At 35.8% G+C, this 21,153-nt stretch overlaps 2 protein-coding genes across 7 annotated transcripts; one reads left to right on the top strand and one right to left on the bottom strand.

The window, feature by feature from the left end:
- Nucleotides 1–54: 54 nt before the first annotated feature.
- On the bottom strand, nt 55–16,925 carry LOC114874193 (cyclin-T-like). 4 transcript variants are annotated; one of them, XM_029183262.2, is made up of 8 exons: nt 16,779–16,925; nt 14,856–15,066; nt 14,650–14,773; nt 14,450–14,495; nt 12,851–12,947; nt 12,563–12,760; nt 9,551–12,487; nt 55–4,198 (listed from the first exon to the last, which is right to left on the bottom strand). In XM_029183262.2, exons 1-8 carry the CDS (start codon nt 16,922–16,924, stop codon nt 4,127–4,129), a joined length of 3,831 nt encoding a protein of 1,276 aa, XP_029039095.1. In that variant the 5' UTR covers nt 16,925; the 3' UTR covers nt 55–4,126. The 4 variants fall into 4 exon arrangements, with proteins under 4 accessions (XP_029039095.1, XP_029039093.1, XP_029039094.1 ...); XM_029183260.2 differs by lacking the exon at nt 55–4,198 and having other exon boundaries at nt 7,834–12,487; XM_029183261.2 differs by lacking the exon at nt 55–4,198 and having other exon boundaries at nt 7,834–12,487; nt 12,857–12,947.
- Nucleotides 16,926–18,063: 1,138 nt separating this feature from the next.
- On the top strand, nt 18,064–21,051 carry LOC114874198 (KAT8 regulatory NSL complex subunit 2). Of its 3 annotated transcripts, none has more exons than XM_029183275.1 (9): nt 18,064–18,149; nt 18,401–18,484; nt 18,965–19,216; nt 19,291–19,472; nt 19,561–19,729; nt 19,919–20,234; nt 20,324–20,446; nt 20,525–20,665; nt 20,745–21,051. In XM_029183275.1, the coding sequence occupies exons 3-9, from the start codon at nt 18,972–18,974 to the stop codon at nt 20,994–20,996; spliced, it is 1,428 nt and encodes a 475-aa protein (XP_029039108.1). In that variant the 5' UTR covers nt 18,064–18,149; nt 18,401–18,484; nt 18,965–18,971; the 3' UTR covers nt 20,997–21,051. The 3 variants fall into 3 exon arrangements, with proteins under 3 accessions (XP_029039108.1, XP_029039109.1, XP_029039107.1); XM_029183276.2 differs by lacking the exon at nt 18,064–18,149 and adding an exon at nt 18,222–18,312 and having other exon boundaries at nt 19,934–20,234; XM_029183274.2 differs by lacking the exon at nt 18,064–18,149 and adding an exon at nt 18,222–18,312.
- Nucleotides 21,052–21,153: the final 102 nt, after the last annotated feature.

Here is a 21,153-nt window from a genome sequence, read left to right as displayed (position 1 = left end):
AATCGAAAACGAAAGGCGAATTAAGGGATCAAGTAAACGGGGAACACCTGAAAATTCGTTTTAATCATTCTTTTGCTTCTCTCTTTATTGAGGATAACTTTTTTTAAACGCTGCCCGAAACTAGGCAAGCTTATCTCGAATCCCAAAAGTCGTCAGTCACGAAAGTTTAAAGTAAAAAGATTTTCTATTTCATTAAACTTTTCTTTAAAAACTAAAATACCCATATTCAAGATTGATTTCTTTTCTTCGCAAAATTAACGATTGCACTCGCAATTGGAAGAATTATTGGCACCTTTTTAATCGTAAGGTGGGATCTAATACTTCCAAGAAATAAAAAATTTGTATTTAAAAAATGTACAGTTTCGAACTGAATATACCCAGAATTATTCGTTTCGCTCTTCGAGTGAACGTACTTAAAAAAATTCTCCTTCCATTTATCAAGAAAACAAATTTTTAAACGATGTTTAATCACGGCTGAGGACTTCCGAGATCGAGCGTGTATCCACGATACGCAGCACGATGGCATGCGCGTGAAATACAAATGCACGACTTGCAAACGATAATAATAAGTATACACTCTCCACGAATCGTCGTTTCAGTTTAAGTCCTTAAGAATAAATTTATTTACATCGCGGACACGATTCCTTCGGTTAACTCCCGTTCGTCCCTTAAGAGAGAGAGAAAAAAAAAAAAAAAAAAGAAAAAATCCTTCATCTTTCATCTCGATCGAATTCGTGTGCATTTCTATTTTACTTTTTTTTCGTTTCTCGAACAAAGAAACGGAAACTGCTTTCACTTGCAAACGTATCGTTTTCGTTCCCTTCTTTCTTAGGAGTACAACTAAATTTTTCTATAACAACTTTATCAAGCAAATCCGTTTCGATCTTCGACAGAAGATTCGGCGACTAACAAACGTGTTCCGTGTGTCGCCACTTCTATTTTATTTTAATAATTCATTCTTTCACTTTCTTTCCGTGTCGCTGAACGATGAACAATTGTGTTACAGATACACACATTATTCGAAAACAATTAGCAATAAACGTCGCTTGTACCACACAGCCAAGAGAATACTTAAGAGAAAAATAAAAACTAATAATGAACCACTGAAAGATTCGATGGGATATGAAAACGAGAGAAACTTGTCTGAAGGAAGAAATGCTCGATGGAATCTCGTTTCAGAGATTTAATACGTACATTTCTAAGTTGAGGTTACGATTGCTCTCGGCTACGGGACAATACGAAAATACATATAGTCGGCGTGATAAAATAGGCTCGTCGATCTCTCCACTTATCGTAATAAGAATAAAAAATATTCCTTGCAATATTGTTCGACGAACGACGAGCGTAACGTGTATTTTATCGCGCCGAGAAAGCTTCGGAACATTTATTGCTAACACGCCTTTTGTTATGTTTTTTTTTTTTTTATCTTTTCTTTCGTTGAACAAACGCTTTGAAAAGGCATTTGACAGTCGAATACAATTCTAAAGTTACGTTCGATCGACTTATCTTTATAATCAATAAATACAATTTCTTCGTGCACGTTCCCGAACGTTGGTGCGCAACCACGATATGCACAATACAGAAAGAACGACGAAGAATGGCTAATTGCGTGAATTCCAGATATCTCTTCACGAAAAACACAATACAGGCGTTTCACAGTTTCGTTCCTCTTCTTGATTCTTTGCGTTCTTATCGTGTTATCATTATCATTGTTGGATGTTATTTAGAATAATCGTTATTTATGTTATCGATATTAAATGTTAATGTTAATAATTATGTAACGAGAGCAGGTTCGCGTTGCTTTTAGACAACGCGACAAACAAATGCTCGGTACGAAACATGCGTGAAAACCAGTGATAACATTTTTTTTTTTTTTTTCGATACAGTACGCACGGCCGTTCGCAATTGTGGTATTTTCTTCTTAAAAAATAATACCTACTATGCGGAGGATAGAATCGAGTATTTAAACTTGTGTGTGTATGTGTATATGTGTCGCTAAATATATGCGCAAAATTCATGGTACTTTGAACGAGTGAAGAAGACAATATTAATATAATAACGTAGTAGTCTCATCGTTTCATTGCGCGTCGTACTGCAACAACTTGTACCATTGTGTTCCTTTTTTTTCTTTTTTTAATTTTGTTACCATTTTGTCTGTCTTGTTTTGTTTCTATATAGATTAATCATAACGTGTGGCGTAACGCGATCGTGTAACCGTTGTGTGTCGAGTCATTCATTTGGTTTATTTTGGCATACAAAATAATTTTATTTACAGTCTGACGATAATATTATTAATTATTTACCTATAGTCCTTTAATGCTAAAGTGGCGGATAATATAGTTTCAATTACGTACTATATTATGCGGTCTTCGGCTATTTACATAACAAAAACGGCACGAATAAATATCATTGGACAATGGACCAAGTTTTTCTTTCGGTGTGCATTTACTCGCACAAACGATTCGTTGGTAAGGGACACGCGGATCCGTAGAAAACTGTTTGAGACGAATGAAAACTAGCTAGGGAACAGCCGAAATGATATCTATACGATTAACAATTATGAATCTTTATATATACATTGAGTGAAACGAGTGGATTCATCAATTTTTGAATCCATAATTCTACACGTTTACGATAAAAGGGAACGAAAGCTCGTTAAATGCATGATGATATGTAAAAAGAAAGCACGAAAATCGATCGGTTAAAAATGATGAATAAAAAAAAAAAAAAAAGAAAAAGAAAATACGCGTACAATGATTGAGCTCTTTCGATTCATCGATAAAGAACGTCGTACACAAGGCATTTGTGCTTCTAATCCACTGAACGTGTAAAGAAAAACTTGCCTAGATATAAACGTACACAGATATTACTATATTCTAATGTTCGACTCGTTGATCCTTCGATCTATTTAAAGAACGTCCCTGTCTAACGAATCGATCGACGATCAATTTAATATTAAATTAACGGCGCATAGTCTTGCGCTTCTTCATAGAAAAGAAAACGTGGCAGTTGAACGGGATAAGAAATAGAAAGAAAAAGATCTGGTAGCCCTAGGGATGAAATTAAAAAATAACATGCGTGTACTTTCAACTAAATATTATACTATAAAAATGATGGGTATAAATCAGAGACAACTTCGAGTGAAAATCAGAACTTTGAAAGATCCTAAGGGCTACCTTGATACGAGACGTATTCTTTCAAGTATTCGCATCTCGTTGAGAGAAAAGAATTCGTCTGATATCTTATAACACGTACAGATACAATAAAGAACGATGTACAGTGGATGCACAAGGTTTAGTGAAAATCAGTCACGTAATCCAATGACCCGGGACGAAGTGAAATTTGCTTTCTCCTTAACTAATCGTGTACCTAATTTGACCTGAGTAAGAACATTATTTGGTAATTATATAGAACAGAATAAAGTTCGATGATATCAATAGCTTAATGTAAATTATAAATATCAATGTTCCAAGTATTTTTTCGTTAGGATCTCCATAACTTTGATGTTTACTCTTACATTAATAAATAAAAACTAAAATTCCTATTGAACTTTTTAATATACCGTTATCCCCAGAAATTGGAAGCATTTCAGGCATTATATTAAAAAGTAATTACTCGACTATCAAAGTCGTATAACTATCAAAATAAAAATTATGTGTATAGTCAAATTACTCGAGACATTGAATTTTATAATATACGCGAAGTTGATTAAAAATCAGCCAAATTTATCCTATTCTATATCAACCATTATTTCTCTTTTTTCTGTACTCGCGTTCTACTCGAAAGCATTATAATCGCTGTTTGAATTACGTTAAAACTTTGGCCAACGTAAAAGGCGCCAGCAAGCTTTGCATCTTCCTCGATTGATCTTCGAGCAAAATCGCAAGAACTTTCCCTCGTCGTGATTTATATATATATATATAGTCGAGAAGAACTCCTCTTGATCATCTAGGATGAGAAAACTAGGACGACGATGAAAACTGCGTGGATTCCATCGAGTCTCGACACACGATAAACGAAGAAACTGGATGAATTCCTCTTCTTCGAGGCGGGTCAGGTCACTTCGGAGGGCTTCTGCGACACTTTTCTTTTTTTACCAATATCCTCTTCTACCGACATCCGGATACTACGAGGTGTGAGAGTGCTGGGACTGCGAGAATTTGCTGGAACTTTTGTGGTGGCTAGACGTGTGTTTTTCCTGAAAATACAAGCAGAGCTGTGATACTCAATATCTAAAAATATCGAAAGAAATAAATGAGAAAAGATTGAAAGAAACAGTAGATCCATAACTGGTGTTGCTAGAGTTGATTCGAACCGAATTAATAAATTATCCTCTCGGCTCCAGTTTCCATTTGCTATGGAAAAGTGTGTAAAACGTGAATGATAATGAACCGATCGCTTCTCGTGTTTGCGTTTGTAGTAATTAATGAATGAATTACTCGAACAATTATGAAATCTCTGTCACGTGTGACTATGAAAACAGTTATCAATGAGCTTGAAAAATGAAACGATTCGAACGCGAAGGATGTTACTCTGATTTTCATTATCTTCCTAATTAACTCTCTCGGATGGCGGATCCAATGTACGATTCAAAGTATAAATTAAATTCAATTTCAATTTTCACGATTTTACAAACGATCCGACCACCTGTATAGAAGAGTTAACAGGTTTATAATTATAAATTTGTAATCTATTATCCCTGATGGCAGTCGATCCATGAAACTTAACATGATGCAGCTACTAAAGAGAACCGAATGAAACGCAAAATAAACGCATGCATATTACAAGAAGAAAAGCTTAGCTAACGCGCGCATGCTCATGCAAATATCACACAATACACAATACATTCGTGACAATCAACAAGAACAATAACGATAAAACGTCGATTCGCAATACCCTCCACCAAGCGATTCAAATCAATTAACAGTAAATTAATCCGTGTATATGATGCATACCAATAATGACTTTTACATATGATAATAATCGTATTACATACTGATAGCTGTGATAATTGTAAAAATGTTAGTACACAAAAAAGATGCGGCGATATGGTGTGCGATATTATATATCTAAATATATGTATGTACGTATACACGTACGCGCATACATACAAATTAATCATTTACATAAATGCATATAAAGATGTATGTATGTACGTAAACGCGTTCATGGTGTGTGTTAAGAAAAGAGACAAAATAATCACTAAGGTACTTTTCGTTTCCATAGAACGTTTATTTGCTGATGCTTATTTCTTTTCTTGATCGAACACCTGACGCGTACGATACCTGTTTTCTATGATGATTTATAATAATTCAAATATTCTCCTAAACACCCGCGTTACTTAATAAAATGAAGTATATTCGATGATTTCTAAGTTGATGAAATTTCATGATAAAAATCCAACATCTCTCTCTCTTTCTTTTTATATAAACTTTGTAGATGAAAATAAATGAAAAATGAATGGATAAAATGATCGTTACGACTGGTCCACCGAGTTGTAAATCGAAACGCAGGTGTTTATCATAGATAATTAGGCAGGTAACGTAGGCGACAAGTGATCGATATACATTGTGTACAGTATTGATGCAGTGTTCGCAATGTTTTACACATCTCCTGTCCCTCTTTTTATAAATCAAACAGTACGTAAATTTTGTCCATATCACTCAATCGCTGGTCACATACGTGGGCTTCGTATTTTTTATTATCACTATCGTGTATATATAATATCTTTCTTTATATATATATATATATATATATATATAAAACTCTCTTTTCATTTCTCACTGTCGGAGAGTACAAAACCTACATTAATTTACCTTAGCAATTATTTTGTCTTCGTACGACTTGTACAATTGCACAGTTCATTATTTATTTTTTTTTCTTTAAACTAGGCCGATACCGTTTACGTTCTCTCGTAGGTTCTTTTTTCTTTTTTAATTATTTTTATCTTTTTTTTTTCACACCACACACAAATCCTACACACTTGCATCTCGCGTTTCGGAATGGTGCTTCGATATTTTCGTTTTCCATTCGATTGAAACTTATCCAGGAAGAACAAACGGTAAATTGCACTGTTTCACTTTTAATTTAATTAATTAATTCTTCCTGAATGTTTTACCCCTTGGGCACGATGCAGACTTATTTTAGGATTGTTTCTAAATTTTCTTCGACGAACAAAGGTATGTAACATCCCTTCGAAAAATAATCTCTTCCGTGAAAATTTCTCTATTCAAAGATTGATGTAATTTTTCAAATAAATTATTATCGAAAAATTCATTGTTTGGTAATTGAATTTAGACGACGATCATAGCAATCACACAGTACACATGTAAATGGTCTATTAGTTGAAAATACTACGTTGCGACGATATAACTATAACAATAACAAACAATGACATCGATGCGCTAATAAACGCCTAGCGATCAAATATATTCTTGTCCGTCACAATGGCAAATCACATTTAACACACGTTTTTACAGAGTTCGCGTGTTACGTGTAAAATATAAACGCAATCTTAATAGATTCATATAATATATAGCTTTTTTTTTTGTAATATATTAATCACGCTATCTCTCGCTTCTTTTTTTTCTTCTTTAACACGTTCCTGAGATAATATCCATTTTACATTCAATGATTATTCTTACTTTGTTATACATACATATATATTGTATATATATATTGTCAATGACGTGAATAAATTGATAAAAAGAAAAGAAAATCTATACGCGCCACGATATACTTTAAATAAATATAAAAAAAACAAACTACGTACACTCAAAGAGGCTCGACAACGTTTAATCAACCGATCGAATCGTTGACAACTGAAAAATTCATTGTTTTCTTATCGGATAAACATTCGATCAGTCGTAATCTTGAAAATTTTCAAAAATAAGAAAGACTTGTTCACGCGTTCACGTACAGGTACTTGAAATTCGCATAAGCGGCTTCAAATTGTAAAAATAACAAAGAGTATGTACTAGTAGTTGAATAATTACATCCAGTTTTTCGCTAACTGAGAAAATGACCGCGTGAACCAACTGTAAAGAACGAATGGAAAAAAGAAATTAATGAATCTACCAGTCGTGGTCTAATAACGAGATTTCATAGTAATTTTATGTACAGTATCGAGCATGTTAGAAATCCCTAGGGAAGATGGGGATGTCCTGTCCCTTTGCCTATAGGGTTGCCGAGTTCCGGCCCCTTGTACGCAACCCTTTCTTCAATTTCAGGCCCCTGGCAGTAGGCAACCCTTTCTCCAATTTCAGGCCCCTGGCAGTAGGCAACCCTTCCTCCACTTGCGGAGCTCCTTGTCTTAGGCCACACTGTCCCTTCAACCCTTTCCGGAAAATTTAAATGCTCGATACTGTACAAGGTACTATTTCTCATATCGTTATTATTTTATGAAAGAGTACGAGCAAATCGACGTCGATAAAGAAAAAGGAATTTATAGAAGAGTCGCACCTCTTTTTCTCAGTTACTGCAAAATTATTTAACCACGGTAATGCAACATTTTCTTTCAATAACCCTTTGCTCTCCTCTGCAATCTTATACGTTCATCTGAAAACGTATGCAAAGTTCATGGGGTCGAGTATGGCCGTTTCGATGCTTAGAATAAGATTAATCAACACTCAACGCGAAGAAGCGTAGTCAAAATTAATTCGGTTAGATGAATGTTCGGATCGCAAAGGGTTAATAGTTATACAATTTGTTAATTTCAACAAAACTGTATGTATATATACCTTTACAAATACGTACACTTTTGAAATTCACACGAATAATTACACTTATGCTCTGAGCATTCTCGCCGCTTCATTTTGTATACGATATACATCTTATATCCTTTTTTTTTCTTTTTGTTCTTTAAGTAACCTTGTAAGTTTCTATAGCCATTTACCCGTTTGAAAATCGACGATCCGATTCCACGATAAACGCAACACTCCGCACACCGCCGTTTCATCGAAACCCTTTGCCAGCAAAGGAATATCTTTTTGTTAATTCATTTATGCTATAACACAGAGAAAGAAAGAAAAAAAAGAAAGCTAATCTCTCTCTTTTTCGTTTGTTGCTTTCAAAGGATTGAGCATTCCGTTAATTAAAATCTATCAACGTTTGACCGTAAGCGCAAAACATGATTTCCATTTTCATCTTCTATCTGGCAGTTGCGTTCGATCTTCACGAAAACGACGTTCTTTCTTCAAGTTAGAGCTACTTTTCGAGAAAAAAAGATACTCCTTAAAATATAAAGGGTACGTAAAAGTTTCCGTCATTCACGATACCGCGTGCTCAGTGGCTTAGTAATCGAACACATTCGGCACCCAGCGATCGACTATCTTTCAATTAATTAAGAAATAAAACGACGGAAACCTTCGAGTATCCCTGATATAATTAATGAATTGAAAATTCATTCAGAAGAACGTTAAACGCGTTCGTAATCAGACGAAACGATCCAATTACCATTAATCCCTGGTACAAATCGCAAACGGTCCTCTTCGCGATGCAGTTGCTTCATCCCCGAGGATGCTCGCGACGGACCTTGCAATTTGTCCTCAAACCACACTCATTAACTACTCTAAGGAGAGATGCGCTACAGGTACAAAGGTGAAAAGACCGAAGTGGTAATAATTGTAACATTAGGAATAATAGAGATCGTACGATGTCATGCTGCTACTTCTACCATTCACAAAACTGGAAAGGGAGAAGAAGAGAAGGATAAAGACGAGGGTGAAAAGTATATTCCTTTAAGATCGCAAATCGGTTTCTACGGGAATCCTACAGCCACTTCCTTAGTTCGTTTCATATATTTCAACAAATCTTCCATAGTTTCTTATAAAAATATTCAGAGAAAGAGAGAGAGAGAAATAAAAAATATTGCACTAAAAAAGAAACTTCCCTAAGAAAGTGGCTGCAGTAGTGCTAATCTTAACTACTTCCTTATCTGTTTCAGTTTCATTCTGGAAAAAGACTACCTGTGAAGTCCACTACAAGACAGGATATTTGCATACGAACGTTATTCCGGTGGAGGAGGAGGTGGGGGTGGCGAGGAACTAGGAGGTGGACCGCTCGGCAACGGTGGAGGTGTCTTGGATTCCTGCCGAGCAGACGCGAGCTGAATCATATTTTGATTCTGTCGCATGTTCGGTGGTAAGGATGGCGGCGGCACGGACGTGTCGATGGCACCGTCGGGCGTCATGATCACGTTACCCGCCGGATACATCGAGTACTGTTGCTGATACGGCGAATAGTATATGACAGGGTCGTACATGTACCCGGCGGGATTGTAGATCGAGGGAGGCGGATAATTCGCGAAGAAATACGAATCCGTTTGTGATTGATTCACGTGGCCGGGTCTGGTGTAGCCTGTCGGATCGCCGCGTGCCGACGGTGGTGGTGGTGGATGGGAATGATGAGGATTACGGGTATTGTTACTATTGTAGGTGTCTTGTTGATAGTAGCCGTCCCGCTGGCCGGGAACATTGTAATGGCCCGCCGATCCTGCTGGTGGTGGACCACGCCCGATATACTGGCGGCCGCCTCTACCGCCTCCACGTACCTTGTTATTGCTGCCCGAGCTATAATGTCTGCCGTTCTGCCGTTCGCCTGGTCGATGCTGCCCGTAACCCGCCGACGTGACCTGCGTTTGCTTCTTCGTTGTTGGCTGATTGGTCATTTGGCTCTCCTTAGCGTCGGAACGATCGCGTTTCCGGCCCTCTGTCGAGAAATCCGGAACAATGCTGCTCGTACTGGTCGTCGTGGTGGACGGAGCAGCCGCGGAACTCCTCGAGATACCGTCCGTACGGATTTTGATCTTCAACGGTGCCTGAACGACCGACTGAGCCGGTGAACTGGACACGTTGTCGGTTCTCAACCGTTCCTTAGGTATGATGATTTTGATGCTGGTATTCTGAGGGGATTTGTTCTTCTCCGCTGACGCGGCTCCGCCAACCGTGCTGCTGCTCGACTCGGTGCTCAGGTTCAACTTGTCCTTAGGGATCGTTATTTTGATCGGTACAGCTGACACAGTTTCATCGCCTTTCTCTTTATCCTTCTCGCGATGTTTCTCTTTGTCTTTATGCTTGTGTTTGTGCTTCTCCTTGCTCTTCTCTTTGTCTTTGTGTTTATGCTTCTCCTTCTTCTTCTTCTTCTCGCTCTTCCGATGCTCCGACCTCTTCTCTTCGACAGCTGGAGCAGGGGTTAAGGTGGTCGACGTTGGTACAGGAAGCATCGACTCTGTGCTGGTTTGCACGGGTTCCGAAAGAGCGCTTATGTCGACGGTCGAGGCGATAACAGGCTCGCTGATCGATGCCAAAGCGAGGCATTGATTCTGAAGAGACATCTGATGATCCGACATTAACATAGAATGAGATAAAGATTGCTGCTGTTGTTGTTGATGATGATGATGATGCTGCTGCTGTTGTTGCAAATGCTGTTGTTGTTGGTGATATTGTTCCTGATGAATTTGTTGCGTGGTTATTTGACTAAATTGGTGCATACTCTGCAGCAACGATGGCAAAGGTGCTAAAGGTTCCTGAAGCAGGGCACTTATACTTTGAGCAGATTTCATTGGAGATAAATATTCACCTTTGATCTGCGAATGTTCGATCTTCATCGGTACGTCTGTCTTGTAAGGTTCCTTCTTAATTTGGAATTCTTGCGATTCTTGCTTCGCAATTAAATTCGCGTCCAAACCATTGGTAAGACCGTGCTGATTCGACGACATAGTCTGTTGCTGCGTCGCCACTGCACCGAAACGCGATCTCGTTAGTTCGGCTTCGAACGGTTTTATAAGCTCCGGCGGTTTCATGTCGTTCGCGATTTGAGTTGCTCTACCGTTCGCCGAAGGATTGTCTCTAATTGGTTGTATAAGTTCTGGTACCCTACCGAGCATCTTAACAGCCTCGAAACTGGACGTGTCCTCCATTTTCACTTTCACTTGTTGCTGTCCACTATCGGTAGTACTGCCGGCGCGATGCCTCTTGTGGAAGGTAGTCGAGACATCGCTGGCTGATCGTTTAACCGATTGAGTTTCTATTTGTTGCAAGCCCGGCGGGCTCGCGAACGGTGATACTAAATTAAAACCTATCGACGTATCTGGTACGCGTTCTTGTTTAGGAACTTTTGCGGCCGAGGGTGGCGTCTTTTGTTTAGATTTAGGCCTTTGCGAGTGGGATTCTCGAGGCGTCGGTACCTTCTCCGGACTGAACAGCGATTTTGGCTTGCCAGAAGGTGTATGGAGTATACTATGTTGAATGTCCGACGAACATTTATCTAGTTCGTCGTACCGCGGTCGCTTCTCAGTTTTCGGATCGTCGACGTTGTTCAAAGACGCTAAACTCGACGACTGAGAACTGCCGTTCTTAATCGTGTCCTTTAAGATCTGCGACACACCGTGAGCGGTATGCTGACTGGTTACAGTCTTCGTCGGCAACGATTTCTGAGCAAGCAAACAGGTCGCAGTGAAACTAGTCGGTGATTTCTCTTGCGTGAACGAACTCTGCGCGGTCGTGAGCTTCGCTTCGATCGGTATAGAACCGCTACCGGTCTGCAATTTCTCCGACTGATTGTATTTAGCGTGATGAGCTGGTTGTTTTTGTGTGTTTGAAGCGTATGGTACATCGAGGGCAGGTTTCGGCGGAGGTAATGGTTTCTCGATAAGTTTTCTCACTTCTTCGCATCTTTGTTCCAACGTGTCGGACTTTCTTTGCCGTTCGACTCTCGTTGGATCCGGATATTTGTATGGTTTTTGTTCGTTATCCTTTCTATGTTCTACGGGTTTATGCCTCGGATCGTACATCCTTTTATCGTGACCCTGATGCTTATTTTCTATCCCACTTAATCTGTGCACGCTATGATTATTATTACTAAGTTTTTCTTGCATGTTTCCATGGGCAACTGGATCTTGTAAGCTTCCGACGTCCGGTCTGTGAGCGGTGGAATCCGTTAACGAATTACCATCCAAATTCGGATCTTTCGGCATCGTATGACTATGAGAATGAAGAGTACTACTATTATTACTACTGCTACTTGTACCAGTGCTCGAATTGTACTCTCTTTGTAACCTCTGCCTATTAGGATCACGATTTGGTTCCCTAGCTTGAGTACTACTAGAATGTCTCTGAGGTACCGGCTGTCCAACTTTAACTTCTGGCCTGTGATGATGATTATGATGAAGCGTCTTCTGTCCTGGAGGCAATGGATGTTTGTTCAGCACGTTTGTACTAGATACAGGTTTATGGTGATGCGAATGATGCTTGTTGATATCCGACGCGTGAGTCTGCGGTACCGTCGTCGGTGCCGTCGCCTTTTCTCTTTCTAAACGTTCGCGTTCCTTCTTCTCTCGATATTCCCTGTAGTCGACGGGAGGCCTAGTAGGCGCGGGAACAATTTGTTTCTTCTCTTCTTGTTTCTCCGTATGATGAGGTCGACTCGTATGGAATGTAGGTCCACCGTCGATCGTCGCAGGAGACTGTACTTTACGCGGTTCTGCATCCTAAAGTAGGATAAATCGAATTCAAGTTTATCTTCTCTTACGATTGATTCGTAATGTACGAATAAAATTACTTACAAAAGGTGAATTTGGTAAACTAGGGTGATTAATGCTTGGACTTTGATTGGCAGATATGCTCATTATTTTTCTTTTCAATCTCGATGGACACTTATCAAATATATGAAGGAATTCTGCTGTAAGCTCTTGTAAAAGTTCGGAAGTTACGCTCCTGTCGACATACCAAAACCAGTGTTTCCCTTCCGTACTTTGTGGAATCTGGAAATAATGGTAACATAGGTAATTAGTACGCTGAATGTTTAATTTAAGAGAATTTACAAATCTTCTATAGTATATAATATCGATTACATTTACCTCCCAATTGGACCATTTGCAAGCCAGATGTATGCAGAAACAGGCAACCACCGTTGGTTTGTACTGCAGACACATGGTTGTTAAATGTAAACTGAAAAGGAAAAATACAATCTATAAGTCGATGCAAATGTAGTCGTCCGTCTGATTAACGACTTCTCGACGAAATATAACCCAGGAGATAAAAAGAACTGTACTACAAATGTGAAAGTACTAGTTCCATTAAACATGGGTAACATCGGGATAAAACCAGGACGAATTTCTTACGATTCGTTGAAAATAATTAACTACATTATTCCCAATTATAGCTTACATAAATGGAATTTAATTCCAAAGAGTACGTTTCCAAAACATTTGAAAAAAATGTCACGCATATTAATGTAGTTCTCTCTTTCGCGATGAGCTAGACAAAAAGTTTCTACATGAATATTCTCAAATAAACATATGAATGATGATTTTTCTACATTTAAATCACAAACACAAGCCCTACAATACTCTGCTGTTGTATCGTAACAAATTTACCGAAGTTTGACCCAACATAATCCCATGACAGAGTGAATTTTGGGTTAATTATTGTATATGTTTCTATACAGTGGCAAATATAGGCATGGAATTGCAAAATAAAAATTATTTTAGGTAGTACGAAATATTGAAATTTTCTAGATTTCAGAGAACGTATCGTTTTAACATTTTTCAGTAAGAAGTGTATATATTTCTTTGTAACAACAGAGAAATTAAGGCTCAATCTACGCTAATTACTCTTACGATCATGATCTGTTCAAATATTATTCAATTATCATCAAACGAATTGATGTACACCAATATTTCTGGCCCAACCAGATTTCAAATTATTAAATAATACTTGAATGGATTATAATCTAATAATGGCCATACCATAATAAATCACTAATATAAATTATAATCTAATGTGGTATGGCAGTTTCTTTCTTTTATTATTAAATGCTTTTTAACATTCATTCATCGTGTCACTGCTTCCACATTCATATCATTCACACGTAATTTGTTTTGTGCATCTACAGCTTAAAATAAGTGTATGCAAATATAAAAATAAAAATTGGACAATATACCGTAATGTAAGAGAAAACGATCAGTCCTTAAGAATATTTCATTTACCTTCGATTAAGCAATCCTCATCGTGAACTTAGTTTACGAAATAAACTTCGTTTCGCTTTGGCATACGTTCTCTTTAGAATCAGACATTACCGCGACTGCAACGCAACATTCCTCCCCAAAAGTTACTGTTGACATTCAAACATTCGCATTAGATTTCAGTAAAACCGTATGAAATCAAAGTAAACTTTCATGTACTACATAACATTTTTAGATTTTATTTGTATCATTTTTCGTAACATTGCCGTCTGTTCATTTTAAAAGAACAATTTCCAGAGAATGAGATATTTCTATTCAACATCAAGGATGTCACGTTTACTTTGCTTTCCAAAAAGAGAATAGGTCAGAATGTTGCGCCAGTGGCTATTGCCTGACAGTCTTAGCTTGGAAATATGCTCCAGCTGGCATCTATTTGACCAGAAGACTGCTAAGAGTAAGAGATACTAGGAAATAATGTGTAGCCACCTGTTAGATGCCATGAAGTATGAAGTCTGGGCTAAGTCCTTGCTCGCTGTAAAAAAAGTGATAAAACCTCAGTAGAATGAAATAACAACACACCACCTGATTGTTTATTATTCTTTGCAATATTTCAACATACTATTTTGATTATAAAACAGTTATTAAAATTTTTACAAGATGAACGTCTTTAAATATCATTTATGTACCTTTAACCAGTTGACAACATCTAACAACATGTGTGTGGGGATGATCAATGGCGACATCAAACCCCAATGTTTGTAGTAGGACGTTTTCATTGAAAACCAGATCCTGAGCTTGTTCAAGGTATTGCTGTAAATGAAAGGAAATTGAATTAAAAATGTTTACCGCTAATAACTCTACGCGAATATCATTAATTTTCTTAATGAACTACCTCAGACCGGATGTCAGGTGGGGGCTGATCTCTGTGTAGACACATATGGGCCATTTTGATAACATGTTCTAACTTGCGTGGTTGTTCTTCCACTTTTGCTGCTAAAAATAATGCAGCTGCTGCAATTGCATTCCTGTGGAAATGTGACAGCGAGTGGAATACATAGAACCTGTGCATATACACTATTGCTGTGTTGATACATAATTGTGACCTATAATAAACTAATTAAGGAAAATATCCATTGAATAGTAGAGAATTAAGATTAGTACATGTTTATGTAAATAACATTTATACAAGTTCTGAGAAATTCTTTGTGCTATTCAACTTCCAATTGTTAGCAAATTCTGTCTGTTTAAACTTATTTCAAGCAAAAACATTTACTTCTTTACTGCATAAGTTTTAAACAAATATAAAATAATTGTCTAAATAATCTACTAACATAATGCGCTAAAAGATGAAAATCATTTTATCAGAAACAATATCATGAGGCATGGAATTATCTTTCTTTCAACATCAATAACAATTATAATCTATTTCTATCTCTTAATGATGATCAGTATTTTTATATTTATTTTTTAACGATTCTTTATTTCACGTAATTAATAATTTAAACATATATATTTTACAACAAAAGAAATAATATTAAAAACAATAAATATAACTAAAACACTTAATTATTACATTAAATGGTAAGATTAGAAAATGGAGGGAACAATATATTATATTGAAAAAATTTTATTTAGTCTGTATGTTACATTAATATAAAAAACTTGATCAAATAAATCACATAATATTGATTTGTTTTTTAATCTTGACTCTCACTTGTTCCTTATGTATTTTAAGGTCTTCTTGCTTTATATTTTATCGCACAAATATTTTATACTTTAGATTATTTATTACCTAAGTAAAAGGAAAATATATAAATTGGAACTTTAGAATAAATCGCATAAAAGGAAAATATAAAATGATATAAAAAGGCTATTATTTGTAAACAGAGCATTATTACTGTACTTTTTACAATAAAATGTGATTCAAGCCAAAATAAGACAATAATTTATCAACTATATTATGAAGTATATTCATAACTTTTTAACTCAAAATACTATGAAGAACATGCCGAAGTTCTCTCAATTGAAAAGATAATTAAGACATTAATGACTTTCAAACATGTATCTGAAACATAAAAATGTTATAGAAAATACAAATACGTATTGTATTCTAAATGAAATCAATCAACAAAAATCTAAACTCATTTTAATCCTTAATAAAAAGAATTCTCATTGATGACAAAAATGTGATATCGATTTATAAATTAAGAAATGCATTTTGTACGAATGTGTGATGACATGCAATCATTGGCAAGCTAAATTTACTGTGGATATAATCTTAAGATGCACAATAAAAAACAAATAAAAAATAATTTTAAAAAAATGATATACTTGCATAAGAAATATCAGCAATAACCATGATTTTGGTTGGTACTACTGTCAAACTTAGCTTAGCAAATAATGCTGCCTTTTCGTGACCCTATTTTCTGCCCTCCACTTGAATAACAAAATGCTGCCCAGCATGTTTAATTACTCGTAATATTTTACAACAAATACGAATGTATTGAATAGCACAAAGAGGCCGAAATTCATCGTGGACTAAACGTAACACAATGAAGTTCAATATGGAGAACCGCAATCATGACGCGTGACCTCCTCTTTCGCACGTCATTCATGTTTACAACATGTTACGTATCTCACTATAACTTTAGCATTTGAGTTATTCGAGAATCATTAAATAAAAAGAACACGATTGTGTAAGCGTACACAATAGTTCTGAATGATTTAAAAGAGGAAAAACATAAAGTGATCGCGAGGACAGGGGGAAAGGGAAGTTAGGAAACACGCAACTGAACATGCATTGTTAAAAGGATACACGACGAGCCGCTGTCCCATATCCTGAATGAAATTCGCTGCCTGCTGCCGGTAGCTCAGTTCCTTATCCGCGTCGATGCCGCATCTTCTGCTCGGCGTGTTTGTAAGCTGTTCTTTCGTAAAGTACCATTTTTCGTCAGCCGCCATTTATATGTACACACAACTCGGTACTAACGATGCGCACTTCACGGCGGTCGCGACGGTGGCGGCGAGCACACAATGCACAATAGCAACACGTTGGAAACTTCACGTCACTACGCTAACCGGAAACTCCAAGTTCATACTTGCAAAATTTTCCACAATAAAACAAATCATTCGTCAATTTTCTGGAGAACAAGTTCCACTTCTGATCTATCTATTTCATCACCAATACTCAATCTTTTCTTCCATCAATTACTTTTTGCACAATTTACACATTTATGTATGTACACGCGGTATTTTGAATACCGGAAATAATATATTTTACTTTATAACCGTTTAATATGTGTCCAACGTCAGGATACGGCTTTAGAATTTTATGCAGCAAATGAAAAATTAAGTTGAAAAATTCTTTGAAGGCTTCAGTACTTTCGTATAATATTCGTGATATAAGATTGTCGTACTTTATAGGTTTATACGAAATTTCGCAATACCGTTAATATTATGGACGTTTTATTTGTTTGAACGTGTTACAAAATAAATTTTTTGCATTATAATAAATTAATAAAGTCAATTTTTCGATAATGCATCACAGTATCAGGATTTATTTGCTATTGTATCTTTGTGTACTCGGTAGATATAGGTTTGGTAAAGTGTTCATACAGTTAAAATTGGACCTTGAATACATTACACTTTAGAATTCGATACATGTTAGGTATGCAGGGTAATCAACGATGTGCGACGTCAATTTTTGTTCGGAAATATTTTCCATCCGTATTTTTCATTCTTCTGTTATCATACACCACATTAAAAAACTTGATTCGTAAATTTTTTGGCAGGCCATGAGGTTGGTTACGAAATAAATTTTATCACCGTTTCGGTATCAACTCAAAGTAAACTTCAAAGTTCGAGTAACTTCAATTAAAGTAATAAAATAACAATTTTATATTATCTTATGTAATGGGATATCAAAGTTACAAAAGTTTTATACATACACAAAATTTATCCCATTTCCACTGAACCTTCAAAATACTACTTGTTTGTACGTTTCACAAAACGTTGTATTATGCCGATACAATAAATATAATAAATTTACATCGTCCGATAGAAATAATTCTTTATTACATTGCATCAGTTAACAATAAATACGCAAATGTAATGTGAAATTAACTTTGTTAATATTTGAAGACCAACGTCATAACCTACCTGAACTTTTTCAGTCTACATACGATAGGTATGAATCACGTAGTTTATCAATTAGAAGTTTTAGGCTTTAAACTCCCGGAAGTGACGCAAAACTGTCGTTGAGCTAGTAGTATGTGCACGCAGCAAATGTTATCTCTGTAGTAGCGTCCCGTTATCTTGGTCCTACGGAAGGACCCAGTGTTGCCTTTCAAGTATTATTTATTCGCATACAACTTCAGACTTACTGTACAATTACCAATATTTTACGTTTCACAATTATAATCTTTTTTTCTCTTGAAGTTTCCAGAAGTACGTTGACGGTGACAAGTGTAAATCGGTTGGCACTGTCTTTCCTTCGTGGAAGGTTTAATGTAAGAGATCACAGTAAGTTTTCAAAAGATCAAACGTCGCGGCTTCTTAAAGTCCCGCTTGTTTCGTCTCATTGCAATTCTCACAAAAACTAATCACATGTCCGCCTCATTCTTTCGAAATCCGTACATACATCAATAAAACTTCATTCAACATCTCACGTACAAAATGGCGGCGAACTACCACTTGTTACAAATACATATAATGCAATAGTTTTACCTTAAGAAATAGGAAAACCTTGAATGTATATGCTTTTTATATTTAATACAATTTTTCTTATACCATCTATCGTTTAATGTATTAATTATTTTAAAGTAATAAAGTTTTTACAACTACACTGACTTCCGACGTAAATTAGCGCGCTAAATTTGAAATCGTTAATCAAGTATAGCTGTTTTCTAAAATTTATTGTTAATAACAATTTATAAAATGCAATTTTGTTGTTATATTTTCTTGTAACGAATGTTATGTTAATTATAAATATACTTTTTATAGATAAGTTATGTTTCGGATCCCAAAAACAATGCCTGTGAATACTACTGTTGCTACAAAAAGACCAAAACAAACTCAAACATGTTTGTACTCATCTTATGAATGTACACAGCCTTGTCTTGAGGGATATAATTATTGTGCTAAACATATTCTTGAAGATCCAAATGCACCTTTTAAACAGTGTGGCTTTGTATATAATACTAATGGCAGGAAATGCCAGAATCCTGCACCAAGATTTGATAGAAGGGATATTTCGTATGTATTGAATACAAGCTTAGTGAATTCTTTTATAAAGTGTTAGGCAGTATATTAATATTTGTTTCTTGCAGGTATTGTGCTGAACATACAAGGAAAGCTCAGATAGCACGTATAAAATCAACAGCACGTCATTCTTTACCACAAACACCTGAAATGCTCTTACTTAATTTAAGTCACTATGTTAAGAGGACAGATTCAAGCACAGAAGATACTGAAGATGATGATGGAAAAATTAAGGCACTAGATCCTTTTAGTAAGTTTTCATTGAATAATACTTGAATAATTAAATTGAAGATCTTCTGAACTATAAAAATTAAATTTATATTGAAATTTTCTTTTAGCTGAAGTTGATGCATACAGAGTAAATGCTAGTGGATGTGATATTTTAGACTATGCAAGTTCTTCTGACAGTGATGTTGAACCTACAGTAGTAAGTGATACTTTAAGAGGAAGTTATCTTGATGATAGTGACAATGAAAGTTTGTACAGTGCACAAGAAGATCCCTTAAAGTAAGAATGAGCTTATATAAAAATTTACAATATTTTAATACATTTTTTTTCCGTACAGTATAAAGCTAGCTTGCTTTGGCTTGTACAAATCTAAAAAATAACATTTTCTTAATTATTTTTACCTATTTACTTGTCTTTGGTAGTTGCTTTATGCAAAAAATAAGACATTCGTTTCTATTCAGTCATTAGTATTAATTTTTTAAGGCATGCTGGAGTCTTTACTGCTGAAGAAGTGATCTACATTGCACGGGAGAAATTAATTAGGTTACAATCCCTTTATATAGATCAGTTTAGAAGACTGCAATATATTTTAAAAGAAAAAAGACGAAAATATTTACATGCACTTAAAAAGGAAAAAGAAACACTATGTAGTATACACGATCAACCCAAAGAAAGTGCAAAAGAGAAAAAGATTTATGAAAAATTAAAAGCCTTAAATCGTTATCATAGGCGAAGTGGCGTTGAGGCTGTATTGTATAAAAAGTCATTAGAACGCCGAGCACAGGTAATTGAAGTACATATCTTGTTAAAAAAGAAAGAATTATAATATAGAAACATGTGACAAATGAAAAAAATAATATATTTATTATATAGGCAACCGATGGGTCCGCGCAAAAAGTACCAAGCGTATCAAAATGTATCTTTACAGAAGGTGGAGTAAAATGCGGAGAAAGAACTCTTCCTGCTGCAAAACATTGTCGTAAACATATTCTTAAAGTAAAGTTATTTTATTTTAAATAAAGTTACAGTATTACGACGAATATATATTTTTAAAAATTCATATTATATCAACAGGATCAACATCAAGTATTATTTAAAGCATGTGGAGCAGTACGAGCGGATATCGAATGTCATGAACCAGTACCTGTAATTTTTGACACAAATTGTGTGTTTCATATGAATTTACCATCTGAATGCAAACTAGAATCTATGAAGGTAATTTTTGGATCATTTTGTTTTACATGTAGCAATTGAAATAACATAAAAATACTTATTCCATTCTCATATGAATTAGTTCAAAAAATCAAAACCCGAACCGCAGAAAATATCTGCGTCGGATAACAATCAATCTATGGAGATTGATGTGGTAGGTGAGATTCAAGATATCGATCCAGACGATGATATGGCAGGGTTAATGAGAGAAATGAGTGACGCCGCACACATGAAACCAGTATTTAACGAAAGTTTGAATAGCGAAGCTAGCACGGACACAGCATTTAGTTTATCGGCACAAATGAGTGATAGAGATGACCTTGTATCTATGTGACAAAGTATCTGCCTGTAATTTTAAATAATAAAATATTAATTTTATTGTTATATAATTACGCTAACTTTATTTATATGATTGTACACTATAATACCTGTACAATAATTAATATATAAATTTTCTTTTACTATATCAGTATGTTTATATTAAGTGCTCA

Source organism: Osmia bicornis, chromosome 10 (genome assembly GCF_907164935.1).
Source record: "Osmia bicornis bicornis chromosome 10, iOsmBic2.1, whole genome shotgun sequence".
Taxonomy (NCBI): Eukaryota; Metazoa; Arthropoda; class Insecta; order Hymenoptera; family Megachilidae; genus Osmia; species Osmia bicornis.
The sequence above is the reverse complement of the archived record's forward strand: the minus strand, read 5'-3'. Positions and strand labels throughout refer to the sequence as shown.

Coding starts and splice junctions, on each gene's coding strand:
- LOC114874193 (XM_029183260.2), bottom strand. CDS start 16,924: ATGGCGGCTGACGAAAAATGGTACTTTACGAAAGAACAGCTTACAAAC. Junction 14,774..14,855: donor CACCTGACATCCGGTCTGAG/GTAGTTCATTAA, acceptor TTTCATTTACAG/CAATACCTTGAACAAGCTCA. Junction 12,948..14,449: donor TACTTCATGGCATCTAACAG/GTGGCTACACAT, acceptor TTTCCTTTTCAG/TTTACATTTAACAACCATGT.
- LOC114874198 (XM_029183275.1), top strand. CDS start 18,972: ATGTTTCGGATCCCAAAAACAATGCCTGTGAATACTACTGTTGCTACA. Junction 20,235..20,323: donor CATTAGAACGCCGAGCACAG/GTAATTGAAGTA, acceptor TTTATTATATAG/GCAACCGATGGGTCCGCGCA. Junction 20,447..20,524: donor GTCGTAAACATATTCTTAAA/GTAAAGTTATTT, acceptor TTATATCAACAG/GATCAACATCAAGTATTATT.